Source organism: Pristiophorus japonicus, chromosome 21 (assembly GCF_044704955.1).
Source record: "Pristiophorus japonicus isolate sPriJap1 chromosome 21, sPriJap1.hap1, whole genome shotgun sequence".
Classification (NCBI taxonomy): Eukaryota; Metazoa; Chordata; class Chondrichthyes; family Pristiophoridae; genus Pristiophorus; species Pristiophorus japonicus.
Window position 1 is genome coordinate 55,256,044 of NC_091997.1, and position 24,662 is coordinate 55,280,705.

Sequence of the window (24,662 nt, forward strand, 5' to 3'; positions counted from 1 at the left end):
CAGTATCTAAACCGTGCTATACCTGCCCCGGGAGTGTTTGATGGGACTGTGTAGAGGAAGCTTTATTCTGAATCTAACCCCGTGCTGTACCTGCCCTGGGATTGTTAGATGGGACAGTGTAGAGGGAGCTTTATTCTGTATCTAACCCCGTGCTGTACCTGCTCTGGGAGTGTTTGATGAGACAGTGTAGAGAGAGCTTTACTCTGTATCTAAATCGTGCTGCACCTGTCCTGGGAGTGTTTGATGGGACATTGTAGAGGGAGCTTTACTCTGTATGTGACCCGTGCAGTACCTGCCCTGGGAGTATTTGATGGGACAGCATAGAGGGAGCTTTACTCTGTATCTACCCCAAGCTGCACCTGCCCTGGGAGTGTTTGATGGAACAGTGTAGAAGGAGTTTACTTTGTATCTAACTCCGTGCTGTACCTGCCCCGGGAGTGTTTGCTGGCACAGTATAGAGGGAGCTTTTCTCTGTATGTAACGCATGCTTTATCTGCCCTGGGAATGTTTGATAGGACAGTGTAGAGGGAGCGATACTCAGTATCTAAACCGTGCTGTACCTGCCCCGGGAGTGTTTGATGGGACTGTGTAGAGGAAGCTTTATTCTGAATCTAACCCCGTGCTGCACCTGTCCTGGGAGTGTTTATTGGGACAGTGTAGAGGGAGCTTTACGCTGTATTTAACCCTGTGCTGTACCTGTCCTATAATTCTTTAATTTGACATTGTACAGGGAGCTTTACTCTGTATCTAAACCATGCTGTACCTGCCCTGGGAATGTTTGATGGGGCAGTGGAGAGGGAGCTTTACACTGCATCTAGCCCGTGCTGTACCTGCCCTGGGAGTGTTTGATGGGACAGTGTAGAGGGAGCTTTACTCTGTATCTAGGCCCTGCTGTACCTGCCCTTGGAGTGTTTGATGGGACAGGGTAGATAGAGCTTTACTCTGTATATCACGCGTGCTGTATCTGCCCTGGGAGTGTTTGATGGGACAGCGTGGAGGGAGCTTTACTCTGTATCTAACCCATGCTGTACCTGCCATGGGAGTGTTTGATGTCACCTTGTAGAGGGAGCTTTATTCTGTATCTAACCCCATGCTGTACCTCTACTGGGAGTGTTTGATGAGACAGTGCAGAGGGAGCTTTACTCTGTATCTTAACCATGCTGTACCCGCCCTGGGAGTGTTTGATGGGACATTGTAGAGTGAGCTTTACTCTGTATCTAACCCCGTGCTGTACCTGCCCTGGGAATGTTTGATGGGACAGTGTAGAGTGAGCTTTACACTGTATCTAACCCATGCTGTTCCTGCCCTGGGAGTGTTTGATGGGACCGTGTAGAGGAAGCTTTATTCTGTATCTAGGCCGTGCTGTACCTGCCCTGGGAGTGTTTGATGGGACAGTGTAGAGTGAGCTTTACTCTGTATCTAACCCTGCGCTGTACCTGTCCTATAATTGTTTGATGTGACAGTGAACAGGGAGCTTTACTCTGTATCTACCCCATGCTGTACCTGCCGTGGGAGTGTTTGATGGACCATTGTAGAGGGAGCTTAACTCTGAATCTAACCCCGTGCTGTACCTGCCCTGGGAGTTTTTGATGGGATAGTGTAGAGGGAGCTTTACTCTGTATCTAACTCCGTGCTGTACCTGCCCCGGGAGTGTTTGATCGGACAGTGCAGAGGGAGCTATACTCAGTATCTGAACCGTGCTGTACCTGCCCTGGGTGTGTTTGATGGGACAGTTATGAGGGAGATTTACTCTGTATCTAACCCTGTGCTTCATCTGCTCTGGGAATGTTTGATGAGACAGTGCAGAGGGAGCTTTACTCTGTCTGTAACCCATGCTGTACTTGCCCTGGAAGTGTTTAATGGGGCAGTGTAGAGGGAGCTTTACTCTATCAAACCCCGTGCTGTACCTGCCCTGGGAGTGTTTGATGGGACAGTGTAGAGGGAGTTTTTCTCTGTATGTAACGCATGCTTTATCTGCCCTGGGAATGTTTGATGGGACCGTGTAGAGGGAGCTTTATTCTGTATCTAGGCAGTGCTGTACCTGCCCTTGGAGTGTTTGATGTGACAGTGTACAGGGAGCTTTACTCTGTATCTAACCTGTGCTGTACCTGCTCTTGGAGTGTTTGATGGGGCAGTATTGAGAGATATTTACTCTATATCTACCCCATGCTGTACCTGCCGTGGGAGTGTTTGATGGAACATTGTAGAGGGAGCTTTACTCGGAATCTAACCCCGTGCTGTACCTGCACTGGGAGTTTTTGATGGGACAGTGTAGAGGGAGCTTTACTCTACGTCTAACCATGTGCTGTACCTGCCCTGTGAGTGTTTGATGGGACTGTGGAGAGGGAGCTGAAGTCTGCATCTAACTCGTGCTGTACCTGCCCCGGGAGTGTTTGATGGGACTGTGTCGAGGGGCCTTTACTCTGTATCTAACCCGTGCTGTACCTGCCATGGGAGTGTTTGATGTCACCTTGTAGAGGGAGCTTTATTCTGTATCTAACCCCGTGCTGTACCTCTACTGGGAGTGTTTGATGAGACAGTGCAGAGGGAGCTTTACTCTGTATCTTAACCATGCTGTACCTGCCCTGGGAGTGTTTGATGAGACAGTGGAGAGGGAGCAAAACTCTGTATCTAACGCCGTGCTGTACCTGCCCCAGGAATGTTTGATGGGACAGTGTAGAGGGAGCTTTCCTCTGTATCTAGGCCATGCTGTACCTGCCCTGGGAGTGTTTGATGAGACAGGGTAGAGGGTGCTTTATTCTGTATCTAACGTGTGCTGTATCTGCCCTGGGAGTGTTTGATGGGACAGTGCAGAGGGAGCTTTATTCTGTCTTTAAACGCGTGCTGCACCTGTCCTGGGAGTGTTTGATGAGACACTGTAGAGGGAGCTTTACTCTGTATCTAACCAGTGCTGTACCTGCCCTGGGAGTGTTTGATGAGACAGTGTAGAGAGAGCTTTACTCTGTATCTAAATCGTGCTGCACCTGCCCTGGGAGTGTTTGATGGAACAGTGTAGAAGGAGCTTTACTCTGTATCTAATCCCGTGCTGTAGCTGCCCTGAGAGTGTTTGATGGGACAGTGAAGAGGATGATTTCCTCTGCATGTAACGCATGCTGTACCTGCCCTGGGAGTATTTGATGGGACAGTGTAGATGGAGCATTACTCTGGATCTAACCCGTGCTGTACCTGTCCAAGGAATGTTTGATGGGACAGTGTAGAGGGAGCTTTACGCTGTATCTAACCCATGCTGTACCTGCCCTGGGAGTGTTTGATGGGACAGTGCAGCAGAAGCTTTATTATATATCTAACCCCGTGCTGCACCTGTCCTGGGAGTGTTTGATGGGACCGTGTAGAGGGAGTTTTATTCTGCATCTAACCCTGTGCTGTACCTGTCCTATAATTCTTTAATTTGACATTGTACAGGGAGCTTTACTCTTTATCTAAACCAAGCTGTACTTGCCCTGGGAGTGTTTGATGGGGCAGTGGAGAGGGAGCTTTACACTGTATCTAGCCCGTGCTTACCTGCCCTGGGAGTGTTTGATGGGACAGTGGAGAGGGAGCTTTACTCTCTATCTAAATCGTGCTGCACCTGTCCTGGGAGTGTTTGATGGGACATTGTAGAGGGAGCTTTACTCTGTATCTAACCCATGCTGTACCTGTCCTGGGAGTGTTTGATAGGACAGTGCAGAGGAGCTTTAGTCTGTATCTAACCCTGTGCTTTATCTGCCCTGGGAATGTTTGATGGGACAGTGTCGAGGAAGCTTTACTCTGTATCTAACCCTGCGCTGTACCTGTCCTATAATTGTTTGATGTGACAGTGTACAGGGAGCTTTACTCTGTATCTAACCTGTGCTGTACCTGCCCTGGGAATGTTTGATGGAACATTGTAGAGGGAGCTTTACTCTGAATCTAACCCCGTGCTGTACCTGCCCTGGTAGTTCTTGATGGGACAGTGGAGAGTGAGCTGTACTCTGCATCTAACTCGTGCTGCCCCTGCCCTGGGAGTGTTTGATGGGACTGAGTAGAGGGGCCTTTACTCTGTATCTAACCTATGCTGTACCTGCCCTGGGAGTGTTTGATGAGACAGTGGAGAGGGAGCAAAAGTCTATATCTAACGCCGTGCTGTACCTGCCCCAGGAATGTTTGATGGGACAGTGTAGACGGAGCTTTACTCTGTATCTAGGCCATGCTGTACCTGCCCTGGGAGTGTTTGATGGACAGGGTAGAGGGTGCTTTATTCTGTATCTAACATGTGCTGTATCTGCCCTGGGATTGTTTGATGGGACTGTTTAGAGGGAGCTTTACTCTGTATCTAACCCGTGCTGTACCTGCCCGAGGAATGTTTGATAGGACAGTGTAGAGGGAGATTTACTCTGTATGTAACCAGTTCTGTACGTGCCCTGGGATTGTTTGAAGGGACAGTGCAGAGGAAGCTTTATTCTGTATCTAAACCATGCTGTACCTGCCCTGCGAGTGTTTTATGGGACAGTGTAGAGAGAGCTTTACTCTGTATCTAACCCATGCTGTACCTCGACTGGGAGTGTGTGATGAGACAGTGCAGAGGGAGCTTTACTCTGTATCTTAACCATGCTGTACCCGCCCTGGGAGTGTTTGATGGGACATTGTAGAGTGAGCTTTACTCTGTCTGTAACCCATGCTGTACATGCCCTGGAAGTGTTTAATGGGGCAGTGTAGAGAGAGCTTTACTCTGTATGTAACGCATGCTTTATCTGCCCTGGGAATGTTTGATGGGACAGTGTAGAGGGTGCTTTACACTGTATCTAACCCATGCTGTACCTGCCCTGGGAGTGTTTGATGGGACAGTGTAGAGTGAGCTTTACTCTGTATCTAACCCTGTGCTGTACCTGTCCAATAATTGTTTGATGTGACAGTGTACAGGGAGCTTTACTGTGCATCTAACCTGTGCTGTACCTGCCCTGGGAGTGTTTGATGGGGCAGTATTGAGAGATCTTTACTCTATATCTACCCCATGCTGTACCTGATGTGGGAGTGTTTGATGGAACATTGTAGTGGGAGCTTTACTCTGAATCTAACCCCGGGAGTTTTTGATGGGACAGTGTAGAGGGAGCTTTGCTCTGTATCTAACCCTGTGCTTTATCTGCCCTGGGAATGTTTGATGGGACAGTGTAGATGGAGCTTTACTCTACGTCTAACCATGTGCTGTACCTGCCCTGGGAGTGTTTGATGGGACTGTGGAGAGGGAGCTTTACTCTGAATCTAACCCCGTGCTGTACCTGCCCTGGGAGTTTTTGATGAGACAGTGTAGAGAGAGCTTTACTCTGTATCTAAATCGTGCTGCACCTGTCCTGGGAGTGTTTGATGGGACATTGTAGAGGGAGCTGTACTCTGCATCTAACTCGTGCTGTACCTGTCCCGAGAGTGTTTGATGGGACTGTGTAGAGGTGCCTTTACTCTGTATCTAACCTATGCTGTACCTGCCCTAGGAGTGTTTGATGAGACAGTGTAGAGAGAGCTTTACTCTGTATCTAAATCATGCTGCACCTGTCCTGGGAGTGTTTGATGGGACATTGTAGAGGGAGCTTTTCTTCTGTATGTGACCCATGCAGTACCTGCCCTGGGAGTATTTGATGGGACAGCGTAGAGGGAGCTTTACTCTGTATCTACCCCATGCTGCACCTGCCCTGGGAGTGTTTGATGGGACAGCGTAGAGGGAGCTTTACTCTGCATCTAACTCGTGCTGCACCTGTCCTGGGAGTGTTTGATGAGACCGTGTAGAGGGAGCTTTATTCTGTATCTAGGCCGTGCTGTACCTGCCCTTGGAGTGTTTGATGTGACAGTGTAGAGGGAGCTTTACTCTGTATCTAACCTGTGCTGTACCTGCCCTGGGAGTTTTTGATGGAACAGTGTAGAGGGAGCTTTACTCTACATCTAACCATGTGCTGTACCTGTCCTGGGAGTGTTTGATGGGAATGTGGAGAGGGAGCTGAAGTCTGCATCTAACTCGTGCTGTACCTGCCCTGGGAGTGTTTGATGGGACTGTGTAGAGGGGCCTTTACTCTGTATCTAACCCGTGCTGTACCTGCCCGAGGAATGTTTGATGGGACAATGTAGAGGGAGATTTACTCTGTATGTAACCAGTTCTGTACTTGCTCTGGGATTGTTTGAAGGGACAGTGCAGAGGAAGCTTTATTCTGTCTTTAAACGCATGCTGCACCTGTCCTGGGAGTGTTAGATGGGACAGTGTCGAGGGAGCTTTATTCTGTGTCTAAGCAGTGCTGTACCTGCCCTGGGAGTGTTTGATGAGACAGTGTAGAGAGAGCTTTACTCTGTATCTAAATCGTGCTGCACCTGTCCTGGGAGTGTTTAATGGGACATGTAGAGGGAGCTTTACTCTGTATGTAACCCATACAGTACCTGCCCTGGGAGTATTTGATGGGACAGTGTAGAGGGAGCTTTACTCTGTATCTACCCCATGCTGCACCTGACCTGCGAGTGTTTGATGGAACAGTGTAGAAGGAGCTTTACTCTGTATCTAAATCCGTGCTGTACGTGCCCCGGGAGTGTTTGATGGGACAGTTATGAGGGAGATTTACTCTGAACCTAACCCTGTGCTTCATCTGCCCTGGGAATATTTGATGGGACATTGTAGAGTGAGCTTTACTCTATCTGTAACCCATGCTGTACCTGCCCTGGGAGTGTATGATGAGACAGTGTAGAGGGAGTTTTTCTCTGTATGTAACGCATGCTTTATCTGCCCTGGGAATGTTTGATGGGACAGTGTAGAGGGAGTTTTACGCTGTATCTAACCCATGCTGTTCCTGCCCTGGGAGTGTTTGATGGGACCGTGTAGAGGGAGCTTTATTCTGTATCTAGACCGTGCTGTACCAGCCCTTGGAGTGTTTGATGGGACAGTGTAGAGGGAGGTTTACTCTGTATCTAACCCTGCGCTGCACATGTCCTATAATTGTTTGATGTGACAGTGTACAGGGAGCTTTACTCTGTATCTAACCTGTGCTGTACCTGCCCTTGGAGTGTTTGATGGGGCAGTGTAGAGGGAGCTTTACGCTGTATCTAACCATGTGCTGTACCTGTCCTATAATTGTTTGATGGGGCAGTGTACAGGGAGCTTTACTCTGTATCTAAACCAAGCTGTACCTGCCCTGGGAGTGTTTGATGGGACGGTGTGGAGGGATCCTTACTATTTATCTAACCCGTGCTGTGCCTGCCCTGGGAGTGTTTTATGGGACAGTGTAGAGGGAACTTTACTCTGTATCTAACCCTGTGCTGTACCTCTACTGGGAGTGTTTGATGAGACAGTGCAGAGGGAGCTTTACTCTGTATCTTAACCATGCTGTACCGGTCCTGGGAATGTTTAATGGGACATTGTAGAGTGAGCTTTACTCTGTATGTAACCCATGCTGTGCATTCCCTGGAAGTGTTTAATGGGGCAGTGTAGAGGGAGCTTTACTCTGTACCTAACCTGTGCTGTACCTGCCCTGGGAGTGTTTGATGGGACAGTGTAGAGGGAGCTTTGCTCTGTATCTAACCCTGTGCTTTATCTGCCCTGGGAATGTTTGATGGGACAGTGTAGATGGAGCTTTACTCTGTATCTAACCCCATGCTGTTCCTGCACTGGGAGTGTTTGATGGGACAGTGTAGAGGGAGCTTTACTCCGTATTTAACCAGGGCTGTATCTGCCCTGGGAGTGTTTGATGGAACAGCGTAGGGGGAGCTTTACTCTGTATCTTAACCATGCTGTACCCGTCCTGGGAATGTTTGATGGGTCATTGTAGAGTGAGCTTTACTCTGTCTGTAACCCATGCTGTACATGCCCTGGAAGTGTTTAATGGGGCAGTGTAGAGGGAGCTTTACTCTGTATCTAACCCTGTGCTTTATCTGCCCTGGGAATGTTTGATGGGACAGTGTAGAGGGAGCTTTACTCCGTATCTAACACGTGCTGTACCTGCCCTGTGAGTGTTTGATGGGACAGTGAAGAGGAAGATTTCCTCTGCATGTAGCGCATGCTGGACCTGCCCTTGGAGTATTTGATGGGACAGTGTAGATGGAGCATTACTCTGGATCTAACCCGTGCTGTACCTGTCCAAGGAATGTTTGATGGGACAGTGTAGAGGGAGCTTTACGCTGTATCTAACCCGTGCTGCACCTGTCCTGGGAGTGTTTGATGAGACACTGTAGAGGGAGGTTTACTCTGTATCTAACCCCGTGCTGCACCTGTCCTGGGAGTGTTTGATGGGACAGTGTAGAGGGAGCTTTACGCTGTATTTAACCCTGTGCTGTACCTGTCCTATAATTCTTTAATTTGACATTGTACAGGGAGCTTTACTCTGTATCTAAACCATGCTGTACCTGCCCTGGGAATGTTTGATGGGGCAGTGGAGAGGGAGCTTTACACTGTATCTAGCCCGTGCTGTACCTGCCCTGGGAGTGTTTGATGGGACAGTGTAGAGGGAGCTTTACTCTGTATCTAGGCCCTGCTGTACCTGCCCTTGGAGTGTTTGATGGGACAGGGTAGATAGAGCTTTACTCTGTATCTCACGCGTGCTGTATCTGCCCTGGGAGTGTTTGATGGGACAGCGTGGAGGGAGCTTTACTCTGTATCTAACCCATGCTGTACCTGCCATGGGAGTGTTTGATGGCACCTTGTAGAGGGAGCTTTATTCTGTATCTAACCCCGCACTGTACCTGTCCGATAAGTATTTGATGTGACAGTGTACAAGGAGCTTTACTCTGTCTGTAACCCGTGCTGCACCTGCACTGGGAGTGTTTGATGGGGTAGTGGAGAGGGAGCTTTACTCTCTATCTAACCCGTGCTGTACCTGCCCTGGGACATTTTGATGGGTACGTGTCGAGGGAGCTTTACTCTGTATCTAACCCCGTGCTCTACCTGTCCTGGAAGTATTTGATGAGACAGTGTAGAGTGAGCTTTTCTCTGTATCTAAATCGTGCTGCACCTGTCCTGGCAATATTAGATGGGCAGTGCAGAGACAGCTTTACTCTGTACCTACCCCATGCTGTACCTGCCCCGGGAGTGTTTGATGGGACAGTGTAGAGGGAGCCTTGCTCTGTATCTAACCCTGTGCTTTATCTGCCCTGGGAGTGTTTGATGGGACAGTGTAGAGGGGCATTTACTCTATATCTAACCCCATGCTGTTCCTGTACTGGGAGTGTTTGTGGGACAGTGGATAGGGAGCTTTACTCTGTATTTAACCAGGGCTGTACCTGCCCTGGTAGTGTTTGATGGGGCAGTATTGAAAGAGCTTTACTCTATATCTACCCCATGCTGCACCTGCCGTGGGAGTGTTTGATGGAACATTGTAGAGGGAGCTTTACTCTGAATCTAACCCCGTGCTGTACCTGCCCTGGGAGTTTTTGTTGGGACAGTGTAGCGGGAGCTTTACTCTGTATGTAACCATGTGCTGTACCTGCCCTGGGAGTGTTTGATGGGACTGTGGAGAGGGAGCTGTACTCTGCATCTAACTCGTGCTGTACCTGCCCCAGGAGTGTTTGATGGGACTGTGTAGAGGGGGCTTTACTCTGTATCTAACCCATGCTGTACCTGCCCTGGGATTGTTTGATGAGACAGTGGAGAGGGAGCAAAACTCTGTATCTAACGCTGTGCTGTACCTGCCCCAGGAATGTTTGATAGGACAGTGTGGAGGGAGTGATACTCAGTATCTAAACCGTGCTGTACCTGCCCTGGGAGTGTTTGATGGGACAGGGTAGAGGGTGCTTTATTCTGTATCTAACACGTGCTGTAATTGCCCGAGGAATGTTTGATGGGATAGTGTAGAGGGAGATTTACTCTGTATGTAACCAGTTCTGTACGTGCCCTGGGATTGTTTGAAGGGACAGTGCAGAGGAAGCTTTATTCTGTCTTTCAACGCGTGCTGCACCTGTCCTGGGAGTATTTGATGAGACACTGTAGAGGGAGGTTTACACTGTATCTATCCCCATGCTGTACCTGCCCTCGGAGTGTTTGATGGGAACGTGTAGAGGGAGTTTTATTCTGCATCTAACCCTGTGCTGTACCTGTCCTATAATTCTTTAATTTGACATTGTACAAGGAGCTTTACTCTGTATCTAAACCATGCTGTACCTGCCCTGGGAATGTTTGATGGGGCAGTGGAGAGGGAGCTTTACACTGTATCTAGCCCATGCTTACCTGCCCTGCGAGTGTTTGATGGAACAGTGTAGAGGGAGCTTTACTCTGCATCACACGCATGCTGAATCTGTCCTGGGAGTTTTGATGGGACAGCGTGGAGGGAGCTTTACTGTGTATCTAAATCGTGCTGTATCTGTCCTGGGAGTATTTGATGGGACAGCATAAATGGAGCTTTACTCTGTATGTAACCCATGCTGTACCTGCCCTGGGAGTATTTGATGGGACAGCGTAGAGGGAGCTTTATTCTGTATCTATCCCCATGCTGTACCTGTCCTCTGATGTTTAATGGGGCAGTGTAGAGGGATCTTTACTCTGTATCTAACCTGTGCTGTACCTGCCCTGGGAATGTTTGATGAGACAGTGTGGAGAGAGCTTTACTTTGTATGTAACCTATGCTGTACCTGCCCTTGGAGTGTTTGATGGGACAATGTAGAGAGAGCTTTACTTTGTATCTAACCAGTGCTGTACCTGCCCTTGGAGTGTTTGAAGGTACAGTGTGGAGGGAGCTTTACACTGTATCTAATCCTGTGCTGTACCTGTCCTATAATTCTTTAATTTGACATTGTACAGGGAGCTTTACTCTGTATCTAAACCATGCTGTACCTGCCCTAGGAATGTTTGATGGGGCAGTGGAGAGGTAGCTTTACACTGTATCTAGCCCGTGCTTACCTGCCCTGGGAGTGTTTGATAGGACAGTGCAGAGGGAGCTTTACTCTGTATGTAACCCTGTGCTTTATCTGCCCTGGGAATGTTTGCTGGCACAGTATAGAGGGAGCTTTTCTCTGTATGTAACGCATGCTTTATCTGCCCTGGGAATGTTTGATAGGACAGTGTAGAGGGAGCGATACTCAGTATCTAAACCGTGCTGTACCTGCCCCGGGAGTGTTTGATGGGACTGTGTAGAGGAAGCTTTATTCTGAATCTAACCCCGTGCTGTACCTGCCCTGGGATTGTTAGATGGGACAGTGTAGAGGGAGCTTTATTCTGTATCTAACCCCGTGCTGTACCTGCTCTGGGAGTGTTTGATGAGACAGCGTAGAGAGAGCTTTACTCTGTATCTAAATCGTGCTGCACCTGTCCTGGGAGTGTTTGATGGGACATTGTAGAGGGAGCTTTACTCTGTATGTGACCCGTGCAGTACCTGCCCTGGGAGTATTTGATGGGACAGCATAGAGGGAGCTTTACTCTGTATCTACCCCAAGCTGCACCTGCCCTGGGAGTGTTTGATGGAACAGTGTAGAAGGAGTTTACTTTGTATCTAACTCCGTGCTGTACCTGCCCCGGGAGTGTTTGATCGGACAGTGCAGAGCGAGCTATACTCAGTATCTGAACCGTGCTGTACCTGCCCTGGGAGTGTTTGATGGGACAGTTATGAGGGAGATTTACTCTGTATCTAACCCTGTGCTTCATCTGCCCTGGGAATGTTTGATGGGACAGTGTAGAGGGAGCTTTACTCTGTATCTAACCCCGTGCTGTACCTCTACTGGGAGTGTTTGATGAGACAGTGCAGAGGGAGCTTTACTCTGTATCTTAACCATGCTGTACCCGCCCTGGGAGTGTTTGATGGGACATTGTAGAGTGAGCTTTACTCTGTCTGTAACCCATGCTGTACTTGCCCTGGAAGTGTTTAATGGGGCAGTGTTGAGGGAGCTTTACTCTGTATCTAACCCCGTGCTGTACCTGCCCTGGGAATGTTTGATGGGACAGTGTAGAGTGAGCTTTACACTGTATCTAACCCATGCTGTTCCTGCCCTGGGAGTGTTTGATGGGACCGTGTAGAGGAAGCTTTATTCTGTATCTAGGCCGTGCTGTACCTGCCCTGGGAGTGTTTGATGGGACCGTGTAGAGTGAGCTTTACTCTGTATCTAACCCTGCGCTGTACCTGTCCTATAATTGTTTGATGTGACAGTGAACAGGGAGCTTTACTCTGTATCTAACCTGTGCTGTACCTGCCCTGGGAGTGTTTGATGGGGCAGTATTGAGAGATCTTTACTCTATATCTACCCCATGCTGTACCTGCCGTGGGAGTGTTTGATGGACCATTGTAGAGGGAACTTTACTCTGAATCTAACCCCGTGCTGTACCTGCCCTGGGAGTTTTTGATGGGATAGTGTAGAGGGAGCTTTACTCTGTATCTAACTCCGTGCTGTACCTGCCCCGGGAGTGTTGGATCGGACAGTGCAGAGGGAGCTATACTCAGTATCTGAACCGTGCTGTACCTGCCCTGGGTGTGTTTGATGGGACAGTTATGTGGGAGATTTACTCTGTATCTAACCCTGTGCTTCATCTGCCCTGGGAATGTTTGATGAGACAGTGCAGAGGGAGCTTTACTCTGTCTGTAACCCATGCTGTACTTGCCCTGGAAGTGTTTAATGGGGCAGTGTAGAGGGAGCTTTACTCTGTATCAAACCCCGTGCTGTACCTGCCCTGGGAGTGTTTGATGGGACAGTGTAGAGAGAGTTTTTCTCTGTATGTAACGCATGCTTTATCTGCCCTGGGAATGTTTAATGGGACCGTGTAGAGGGAGCTTTATTCTGTATCTAGGCAGTGCTGTACCTGCCCTTGGAGTGTTTGATGGGGCAGTATTGAGAGATATTTACTCTATATCTACCCCATGCTGTACCTGCCGTGGGAGTGTTTGATGGAACATTGTAGAGGAAGCTTTACTCGGAATCTAACCCCGTGCTGTACCTGCCCTGGGAGTTTTTGATGGGACAGTGTAGAGGGAGCTTTACTCTACGTCTAACCATATGCTGTACCTGCCCTGTGAGTGTTTGATGGGACTGTGGAGAGGGAGCAAAACTCTGTATCTAACGCCGTGCTGTACCTGCCTCAGGAATGTTTGATGGGACAGTGTAGAGGGAGCTTTCCTCTGTATCTAGGCCATGCTGTACCTGCCCTGGGAGTGTTTGATGAGACAGGGTAGAGGGTGCTTTATTCTGTATCTAACGTGTGCTGTATCTGCCCTGGGAGTGTTTGATGGGACTGTTTCGAGGGAGCTTTACTCTGTATCTAGCCCGTGCTGTACCTGCCCGAGGAATGTTTGATAGGACAGTGTAGAGGGAGATTTACTCTGTATGTAAACAGTTCTGTACGTGCCCTGGGATTGTTTGAAGGGACAGTGCAGAGGAAGCTTTATTCTATCTTTAAACACGTGCTGCACCTGTCCTGGGAGTGTTTGATGAGACACTGTAGAGGGAGCTTTACTCTGTATCTAACCGGTGCTGTACCTGCCCTGGGAGTGTTTGATGAGACAGTGTAGAGAGAGCTTTACTCTGTATCTAAATCATGCTGCACCTGTCCTGGGAGTGTTTGATGGAACAGTGTAGAAGGAGCTTTACTCTGTATCTAAACCATGCTGTACCTGCCCTGGGAATGTTTGATGGGACAGTGTAAAGGGATCCTTACTATTAATCTAACCCGTGCTGTGCCTGCCCTGCGAGTGTTTTATGGGACAGTGTAGAGGGAACTTTACTCTGTATCTAACCCCGTGCTGTACCTCTCCTGGGAGTGTTTGATGGGACAGTGTAGAGGGAGAATTTCTCTGTATGTAACGCATGCTTTATCTGCCCTTGCAATGTTTGATGGGACAGTGTAGAGGGAGCTTTACGCTGTATCTAACCCATGCTGTTCCTGCCCTGGGAGTGTTTGATGGGACCGTGTAGAGGGAGCTTTATTCTGTACCTAGGCCGTGCTGTACCTGCCTTTGGAGTGTTTGATGTGACAGTGTACAGGGAGCTTTACTCTGTATCTAACCTGTGCTGTACCTGCCCTGGGAGTGTTTGATGGAACAGTGTACAGGGAGCTTTACTCTGTATCTAACCTGTGCTGTACCTGCCCTGGGAGTGTTTGATGGAACAGTGTAGAGGGAGCTTTACTCTGTATCTAACTCCGTGCTGTACCTGCCCTGGGACTGTTTGATGGGACAGCGTAGAGGGAGCTTTACTCTGTATCTAATTCGTGCTGTACCTGACCTGGGAATGTTTGATGGGACAGTGTAGAGGGAGCTTTACTCTGTATCTAGGCCGTGCTGTACCTGACCTGGGAGTGCTTGATGGGACAGGGTAGAGGGAGCTTTACTCTGTATCTAACGCGTGCTGTACGTGCCCTGGGATTGTTTGATGGGACAGTGCAGAGGAAGCTTTATTCTGTAGTTAGCCTTGTGCTGCACCTGTCGGGGAGTGTTTGATGGGACAGTGTAAAGGGAGCTTTACTCTGTATGTAACCCGTGCTGTACTTGCCATGGGAGTGTTTGATTGGGCCGTGTCGAGGGAGCTTAACTTTGTATCTAACCCGAGCTGTACCTGCCCTGGGAGTATTTGATGGAACAGTGTAGAGGGAGCTTTACTCTGCATGTAACCTGTGCTGTAGCTGCCCTGGACGACAAGCACTCTATATAACTGTTGATTGCTTGTCTCTGGTAACAATTATCCAGGACCCGATTTTAGGTAGGGATCCTTACTCCTGAATGTGACCCAATATCTTCTGAGGCAATGTCTGTTGAGGACAACACAATGACCAGGCCACGATGCCTCACAGAGTTAAATTGCTTGACTCACTGAGGAATGGCCACTTAGACCAGGTCCCTCCGGAGAGCAAGCAGCCCTGGTCCGCAACCAAGCAGGCCCAGCCCTTTTTGCAGTGGAGGAGTGGCAGAGACTAGCCTCTTAGCCAATCAGGGTGAGGGTATGAATTCTGAAACACAGCATCTCGGGAGTTGAACTGTTTACACAGGCATGAAAGCTGTCTGAGCGTTGCAGTTATTGGTCTATCCTGATCTTATGTAAATGTTGGAGAATATCCCTGATACTGATCATCCTCTATCGTCCCAGCACTGCCCAATGGTTTAATAACGCTGTCCTGCTAACTCCACCTCCGTAACATCGCCCGGTTCCTTCCCCCTCTCCGCCCATCTGCAGCTGACGTCCGCAACCTTGCTTTTGTTGTCTCTAAAGTTGACTTCCAATGCTCTACTTGCCGCCCTCTTACCTTGCATAAGCCCCAGCTCATCCAAAACTCTGCTGCCCGTGTCCTAAGTCGCACTAAGTCCCGCTCTCCCATCACCCTTGTGCTCGCTAACCGACATTGGCTCCCAATTCAACAACGCCGCCATTTTAAAATTCTCTTCCTTGTGTTCAGATCCCTCCATGGCCTCGCCCCTCCCTCTCGCTGTAATGTCTTCCAGCTCTACAACCCTCCGAGATCTCTGTGCTCCTCCAATTCTGGCCTCCTGAGCATTTTGACTTCCTTCGCCCGATCATTGGCGGCACATGCCTTCAACTATCTGGGTCCCAAGCTCTGGAACTCCCTCCCTAAACCTTTCTGCCTTTCTCTCCTCCTTTAAAATGCTCCTCAAACTCTACCTCTTTGACCAACCTGCCCTAATATCTCCTTATGTGGCTCGGTGCCAAATTTTGTCCCATAACGCTCCTGGGAAGTGCCTTGGGACTCATTACTACTTCAAAGACGCTTTATAAATACAAGCTGTTGTCCACACTTACCTCGGATGTGCAGTGTGGAGAAGCTTTGGACAGGCATTGAAATCCTGCAAAGAAACAAACATCCATTAAATGTTCGGACGGTCAGAACCACTGCTCCATCACTACAGAGCTCATTCCAGTCAGACAGATGTCTCCCCGAGCTGGACAGGGCTGTGGGGAGGGCGGGGGCTCCGAGCCGGGAGGGTAGGGGGCGGAGGGGAAAGGTTGAGGGTTCGAGCGATCGCAAAAGTCAAAGTGGATCTCAGAGGCTTTTAAAAGTGGAGAGCGTGAAGCTGTAACATCAATTAGTGGGGGTGGTGAAGGAGACCCACAGAGCAGGAGCGCTGGTGCAGTGGGTCATTGCGTTACTGGACCGATAATCCAGGGAACGCGAGTGCAAATCCCACCATGTGATAATTGAGGCTAAAAGACATCTGGAAATAGAAATGTGGCCTCAGTAAAAGTGACCATGAAGCTGCTGGTTTGTCGGAAAAACCCAACTGGTTCAATGATGTCCTTTAGGGAAGGGAACCTGTCCAAGGGTTTTGCCAAAGGATATTTTGGGTCATCCAGATCTTACCGTAGATTGTTTGCCATGTTTTTTACAACAGTGATTACATTTCAAATATAAGCTAGTCGTTAATCAATCCAATGGGGAATTCAGGAGAAACTTTTTTACCCAGAGAGTGGTGAGAATGTGAAACTCACTATCACAGGAGTGGTTGAGGCGAATAGAGTAGATACTTTAGAGGGGAAACTGGATAAGCACGTGAGGAAGAAATGAATAGAACGATGTGCTGATGGGGTGAGATGAAGAGGGGCGGGAGGAGGCTCGTGTGGAGCATAAACACCAGTACGGACCCTGTGGGGGCGAATGGCCTGTTTCTGTGCCGTACATTCGATGGAATCACCGTTAACGAACAGGCAGATGGATGTGGTGCCAACAGCGGTAGGATCGGTGAGGCAGCGCCGGGCAATGTTCCCAAAGTGTGGAGGTAGGTCCTGTTCCAGGCACCAAGGGGGTGACAGGTTTTGGAATGACTCTGGGTTCAGTGCCTCAGACTGTTACTGTCGGTGAGTCCTCAGTCCCTATGACCCAGATTGCACTATTATCTCGGTCAGTTCCAGAGGTCACAGTGCTCTGGTTTACTGGTTATATCCCACACACTCATGGGAACTTCCTTGACTTCGGGAGGCAGCAGAATAAACATAGAAACATAGAATCATAGAAAATAGGTGCAGGAATAGGCCATTCGGCCCTTCGAGCCTGCACCACCATTCAATGAGATCATGGCTGATCCTGCAACTTCAGTACCCCACTCCTGCCTTCTCTCCATACCCACTGATCCCCTTAGCCGTAAGGGCCACATCTAACTCCCTCTTGAATATAGCCAATGAACTGGCATCAACAACTCTCTGTGGTAGAGAATTCCATAGGTTCACAATTCTCTGAGTGAAGAAGTTTCTCCTCATCTCAGTCCTATATGGCTTACCCCTTATCCTTAGACTGTGACCCATGGTTCTGGACTTCCCCAACATCGGGAACATTCTTCCTGCATCTAACCTGTCCAATCCCATCAGAATTTTACATGTTTCTATGAGATCCCCTCTCATTCTTCTAAACTCCAGTGAGTATAAGTATAAGCATATCTTTCTTCATATGTCAGTCCTGCCATCTCGGGAATTAGTCTGGTGAACCTTCGCTGCACTCCCTCAATAGCAAGCACGTCTTTCCTCAGATTAGGAGACCAAAACTGCACACAATACGCAAGGTGTGGTCTCACCAAGGCCCTGTACAACTGCAGTAAGACCTCCCTGCTTCTATACTCAAATCCTCTCGCTATGAAGGCCAACATGCCATTTGCTTTCTTTACTGCCTGCTGTACCTGCATGCCTACCTTCAGTGGCTGATGTACCATGACACCAAGGTCTCGTTGCACCTCCCCTTTTACTAATCTGTCACCATTCAGATAATAATCTGCCTTCCTGTTTTTGCCACCAAAGTGGATAACCTCACATTTATCCACATTATACTGCATCTGCCATGCATTTGCCCATGCACCTAACCTGTCCAAGTCACCCTGCAGCCTCTTAGCATCCTCCTCACAGCTCACACTGCCACCCAGCTTAGTGTCATCTGCAAACTTGGAGATATTACACTCAATTCCCTCATCCAAATCATTAATGTATATTGTAAATAGCTGGGGTCCCAGCACTGAACCCTGCGGCATCCCACTCGTCACTGCCTGCCTTTCTGAAAAGGACCTGTTTATTCCCACTCTTTGCTTCCTGTCTGCCAACCAGTTCTCCATCCATGTCAATTCATTACCCCCAATACCATGTGCCTTAATTTTGTACACTAATCTCTTGTGTGGGACCTTGTCAAAAGCCTTTGAAAGTCCAAATACACCACATCCACTGGTTCTCCCTTATCCACTCTACTAGTTACATCCTCAAAAATTCTAGAAGATTTATCAAGCATGATTTCCCTTTCATAAATCTATGCTGACTTGGACCGATCCTGTCACTGCTTTACAAATTCCAGCATTTTCCCCACTACTGATGTCATTTTCCAACATTCCATTGACTCTGGATCAGTTCCTATGGAGTGGAGGGTAGCCAATGTAACCCCACTTTTTAAAAAAGGAGGGAGAGAGAAAACAGGGAATTATAGACCGGTCAGCCTGACCTCAGCAGTGGGTAAAATGATGGAATCAATTATTAAGGATGTCATAGCAGTGCATTTGGAAAATGGTGACATGATAGGTCCAAGTCAGCATGGATTTGTGAAAGGGAAATCATGCTTGACAAAATCTTCTGGAATTTTTTGAGGATGTTTCCAGTAAAGTGGACAAAGGAGAACCAGTTGATGTGGTATATTTGGACTTTCAGAAGGCTTTCGACAAGGTCCCACACAAGAGATTAATGTGCAAAGTTAAAGCACATGGGATTGGGGGTAGTGTGCTGACGTGGATTGAGAACTGGTTGTCAGACAGGAAGCAAAGAGTAGGAGTAAACGGGTACTTTTCAGAATGGCAGGCAGTGACTAGTGAGGTGCCGCAAGGTTCTGTGCTGGGGCCCCAGCTGTTTACATTGTACATTAATGATTTAGACGAGGGGATTAAATGCAGTATCTCCAAATTTGCGGATGACACTAAGTTGGGTGGCAGTGTGAGCTGCGAGGAGGATGCTATTAGGCTGCAGAGTGACTTGGACAGGTTAGGTGAGTGGGCAAATGCATGGCAGATGAAGTATAATGTGGATAAATGTGAGGTTATCCACTTTGGTGGTAAAAACAGAGAGACAGACTATTATCTGAATGGTGACAGATTAGGAAAAGGGAAGGTGCAACGAGACCTGGGTGTCATGGTACATCAGTCATTGAAGGTTAGCATGCAGATACAGCAGGCGGTTAAGAAAGCAAATGGCATGTTGGCCTTCATAGCGAGGGGATTTGAATACAGGGGCAGGGAGGTGTTGCTACAGTTGTACAGGGCCTTGGTGAGGCCACACCTGGAGTATTGTGTACAGTTTTGGTCTCCTAACTTGAGGAAGGACATTTTTGCTATTGAGGGAGTGCAGCGAAGATTCACCAGACTGATTCCCGGGATGGCGGGACTGACCTATCAAGAAAGACTGGATCAACTGGGCTTGTATTCACTGAAGTTCAGAAGAATGAGAGGGGACCTCATAGAAACGTTTAAAATTCTGACGGGTTTAGACAGGTTAGATGCAGGAAGAATGTTCCCAATGTTGGGGAAGTCCAGAACCAGGGGTCACAGTCTGAGGATAAGGGGTAAGCCATTTAGGACCGAGATGAGGAGAAACTTCTTCACCCAGAGAGTGGTGAACATGTGGAATTCGCTACCACAGAAAGTAGTTGAGGCCAATTCACTAAATATATTCAAAAGGGAGTTAGATGAAGTCCTTACTACTCGGGGGATCAAGGGTTATGGCGAGAAAGCAGGAAGGGGGTACTGAAGTTTCATGTTGAGCCATGAACTCATTGAATGGCGGTGCAGGCTAGAAGGGCTGAATGGCCTGCTCCTGCACCTATTTTCTATGTTTCTATGTCAGGCCTATGTCAGGCTAACCAGTCTATAATTCCCTGTTTTCTCTCTCCCTCCTTTTTCAAAAAGTGGGGTTACATTAGCTACCCTCCAATCCATAGGTACTGATCCAGAGTCCATGGAATTTTGGAAAATGATCACCAATGCATCTACTATTTCTAGGGCCACTTCCTTAAGTACTCTGGGATGCAGACTATCAAGCTTTGGAGATTTATCGGCCTTCAGTCCCACCAGTTTCCCGAACACCATTTTCTTACTAATAAGGATTTCACTCAGTTCCTCCTTCTCGCTAGACCTTCGGTCCCCTAGTATTTCCGTAAGGTTATTCGTGACTGTTATGTATTATCTAGGTACATTAAATGTATAATATAAGTACAATGGTGCACCACAGTGGGCGCTGTAGTGGGAGACCTGAAAGTATCTGCAAGAGGCAGTATAAAAGGCTGCCCACCACACCTGAGAGGTACTCTGGAGCTAAACAATAAAGGACCAAGATTACTGCAGTTATTACAACACCAGACCGTGTGGAGTCAGTGATTTGTGTGCTACATACACCACATTGGCAATGAGGACACGGACGAACTTCACGCAAACATGGCTACTCTGGGCTCGCTAAAGGACTTTACCGTGGGCAATGATTGGGAGGCCTTTACGGAAAGGCTCGAGTACTATTTCACAGCTAACGACCTGACGGGGAACACGGACGCAATGAGAGGGAAGCGTAAGGTGATATTGCTTTCCAGTTGTGGCGATGAGGTTTACTGTCTTGTCAGGGATTTGCTGGCACCCGGGAGCGCCAGGGACAAGTCATACGAGGAGCTGGTCGCACTCATTCGTGACCAGTTGAAACCGAAGGAGAGCATCCTCACGGCCAGATACAAATTTTACCATCACTGCAGACCTGAGGGCCAGGATGTCACCAAATATGCCGCGGACCTCAGGAGACTCGTGGCGCCGTGTGATTTTGGCGCACACCTTGACGAGGTGTTGCGGGACGTTTTCGTCATGGAGATTGGCCACGAGGGTCTCCTTCACAAGCTGCTGGCCACGGAACCCACAGTCACCCTGACAAAGGCCATCACCATCAGCCGGGCATAAATGACCTCGACTTGCAGCACCAAGCAAATGATCCATATAGTCACGAACCTGGCAGGTACTGTCCACAGGATAGCCCCCACCATGGACAAAACTGCAGAACGTGGCTCTGCCCGGGGCAGAGAGCACGGACCTCGGGGTCCTGGAACTCAGAGTCCGCTGAGGGGGGGCCAATCAAGCAGCACCATGCTGGCGCTGCGGAGGAAGCCATGGGGCTCACTGGTGCAGGTTTGCAGAGTATACGTGCAATACCTGCCACCTGAAAGGCCACATTCAGCCCATATGTAAAAGAAATCGGACTCACCATGTGGCTGAGGAGATGGGGGATGATCCACTGTACAGCGAGGAGCAGGCAGAAGAAGATGAGGTGTTGGGACTGTACACGTGCACCGACGATTCGCCCCCAGTGATAATGGAAGTAAAAATTAACGGAGTCCCAGTGAGTATGGCAGTGGATATGGGATCGGGTCTGTCACTGATGAGTCAGAGAACTTTTGAGAAACTGTGGGGTAACCCGGCTGCATGACCCAAGCTGGTCCCGGTCACGGCAAAGCTGCGTACCTACACCAAGGAACTGATACCTGTTCTCGGCAGAGCGGATGTGCAGGTGTCTCACGGGGGTGAGACGCACGGTTTACCCTTATGGGTCATTGCAGGTGATGGGCTGACACTACTCGGCAGGAGATGGATGGGGAAAGTCCGTGGGAGCTGGGAAGACTTCATCCCTCCACAGACCGCTGCTCCCCGGGTTCCCAAAGGGCAGTCCTGTAGGTGCAGGCTAATTGCTGGGGTGCGAGTCAGCGGGGCGCTGCAGGCGATGAGCGGGAGGTCCATCGATGGCCGACGAACCGGGGGGGCCCACGCAGAGAAAAAGTCGGGTGGTGGTAGAGACTATAGCAGCGGCTGGAACGGCAGGAGAGGAGGCGAGAGCGGCGGCAGGTATGACCCGGGAGAACGCAACAAGTTTCAAGTCTAAGATCTTTCCAGACGGGCTTCTCTCTCCGCACGTATAATCGCACAATCGATCCAGCCGCCTTAAAAGCTCCCACTGCTTTGCTATGTGCTACTTCCCCTAGATCTACAGCAATTACCCGAAGGACGCCATCATTCCCCCGCAGTCCCTCCGACCGTGATTGTTGTAATGAGAGGGCCCGGATCATCACCAACGTGCGGATTATCGGTGCTACCTGCAATGCTGGAGCCCAGGCCACAATTTCCCCCCTTCAAGCGTGATTTTATATTTTCTTTCTTCTTTGCAGCGAGCCCAAGGTGGCAGCAGTGCTCGGCAGACAAAGGCCAGCAGAGCGACTGAAATGGCGGAGCCCAAGAAAAGCCTCGTGGGAAATCACACGATGGCGTCTTAAAGGGGTAATGCACCTGGGAGCCTTAAAAGGGCCCTACACCATTAGTGGTCCCCACAAAGAGACTTTTGTAAGGCAAGAGCGAGTCCAGAGGAGTAATGAGACTGATATGGTGACGTGATAGGATAAGAGTTACATTTTATTGTTGATGCTGGCTGGTTACTGTGTTTAAAAGGTTGAAATGAGAGATATGAACGATTTACAATACTGAATGGGTACTGTGTTTAAATATGATGGACACGAATGATTTACGGAAAGAGTCACATCACGGGGTACAGTAAAACAAGTAAAAGGGTTAACGGGCCCGTGACAAATAATGCAAGGGTTCAGCGCCTGCAGATGAACCGCTAAGGCGACTACTGAGCACAGAGACAACGCACCAGTTGCGATACCCTGTCTCAGCGCAGCCCAGTAAAAAGGGGGCAGTACACCACCACCGTATCTTACCCAGCGGAGCTGGGGTTAAACAACTGTTCAGTGCACCTGCAATCTTTTGACATACCAGCTGTACCACATATTGTATGTACCATACTAATGTACCGTCTATGTATACCTGTTGGAGGTTATACCTGACACTTGATCACCCATGCGAGGACTGCAAACACCACATGCTTGCACCGAATAATCTCTGCGTGGGATGGTCATGGACTCACACTCACTAACACACCAGGACCAACAAGGCCGAGGTTACCGGCAATGGCTTTTGGAACTGTGCGGGGACGGGGGGACAGTGAGATGTTGTGTATTGTCCAGGGTACATTAAATGTATAATATAAGTACAATGATGCACCACAGAGGGCGCTGTGGTGGGAGACCTGAAAGTACCTGCAAGAGGTAGTATAAAAGGCTGCCCACCACACCTGAGAGGCACTCTGGAGCTAAACAATAAAGGACCAAGGTCAGTGCAGTTATTACAACACCAGACCGTGTGGAGTCAGTGATTTGTGTGCTACATACACCACAGTGTCTTCCTTAGTGAAGACAGACTGCTGGGCTAGTCCTCCACACTGCTCCTTCCGGTCCCAGGCCTGCTCCGATGGTGTTCGCAGGCCGGGGGCCGCACAGACTGCGAGCATCATTGGGGCAGACTGGGGAGTGGAAGGAGTAGTGTGGTGGCATACCACTCCAAGGAGCAGCACATGGAGCAGGAGAGCAACGGCAGTGAAGAGTGACGTCATCAAGGTCCAGGTCGGTGATTGGAGCATGGGCAGGTACAGCAGGAGCGGCGAGGTCGGGGCAAAGGAGCGGCGAGAGATTCTAGAGGGACGTGATTGGGGCCCAGGAGAGGCGTGAGTTCGGGGCCCAGAAGAGCCAAGGGCCCAGGGGCAGCACGGGCCAGCCCACACTGCGGTTTGTGAGTGCACTAGGTCCTTGCAGCAGAACTGGTCTCCAGTCGTCCTGGTTAATCTTGCTACTGGACCAAGGCCTAGCTCTGTCAAGCCCGTGTGGTGGCTGGTGTGCAACGGTCACCCCACGTTAAAAAAATCCACGCACAGACATCTTCCACCCTTCAACATGTAGTTCGGACCTGGAAGTTTAGGTCCATCATTGAAACACCTGTGAAGTTTTTGACGTGGAAACAAGTCATCCTCGATTCCAGGATCTGCCTATGATGATGATGAGTGAAGACAGAACCAAAGTATTTGTTCAATTGGTCTGCCATTTTCTTGTTCCCCTTTATAAATTCACCTGATTGTGACTGCAAGTGACCTACATTAGTCTTCACTAATCTTTTTCTCTTCACATATCTATAAAAGCTTTTGCAGTCAGCTTTTATGTTCCCTGCAAGCTTACTCTCATACTCTATTTCCCCCTCCTAATTAAACCCTTAGTCATCCTCTGCTGAATTCTAAATTTCTCCCAGTCCTCAGGTTTGCTGCTTTTTCTGGCCAATTTATATGCCTCTTCCTTGGATTTAACACTATCCCTAAGTTCCCTTGTTAGCCACGGTTGAGCCACCTTTCCTGTCTTATTTTTACGCCAGACAGGGATGTACAATAGTTGTAATTCATTCATGTGATCTTTAAACGTCTGCCATTGCTTATCCACCGTCAACCCTTTAAGTATCATTTGCCAGTCTATTCTAGCCAATTCACGTCTCATACCATCGAAGTTACCTTTCTTTAAGTTCAGGACCTTAGTCTCTGAGTTTACTGTGTCACTCTCCATCTTAATGAAGAATTCTACCATATTATGGTCACTCTTCCCCAAGGGGCCACGCACGACCAGATTGCTAATTAATCCTCTCACATTACACAAGACCCAGTCTCGGATGGCCAGCGCTCGAGTTGGTTGCTCGACATATTGGTCTAGAAAACCATCCCTTATACACTCCAGGAAATCCTCCTCCACAGTATTGCTACCAGTTTGGTTAGCCCAATCAATATGTAGATTAAAGTCACCCATGATAACTGCTGTACCTTTATTGCACGCATCCCTAATTTCCTGTTTGATGCCATCTCCAATCTCCCTACTACAGTTTGGTGGTCTG

General features: G+C 49.0%; 1 protein-coding gene across 1 annotated transcript in view; it reads right to left on the minus strand.

Moving 5' to 3' along the window:
* The window catches only part of gfap (glial fibrillary acidic protein), a 109,566-nt gene that overhangs the window by 47,330 nt on the left and 37,574 nt on the right, over nt 1-24,662 (minus strand). Inside the window, exon 8 of the mRNA XM_070864092.1 lies at nt 15,667-15,710. Within this exon, the coding sequence (XP_070720193.1) occupies nt 15,667-15,710 (44 nt within the window). The remainder of the gene's footprint in view (nt 1-15,666; nt 15,711-24,662) is intronic.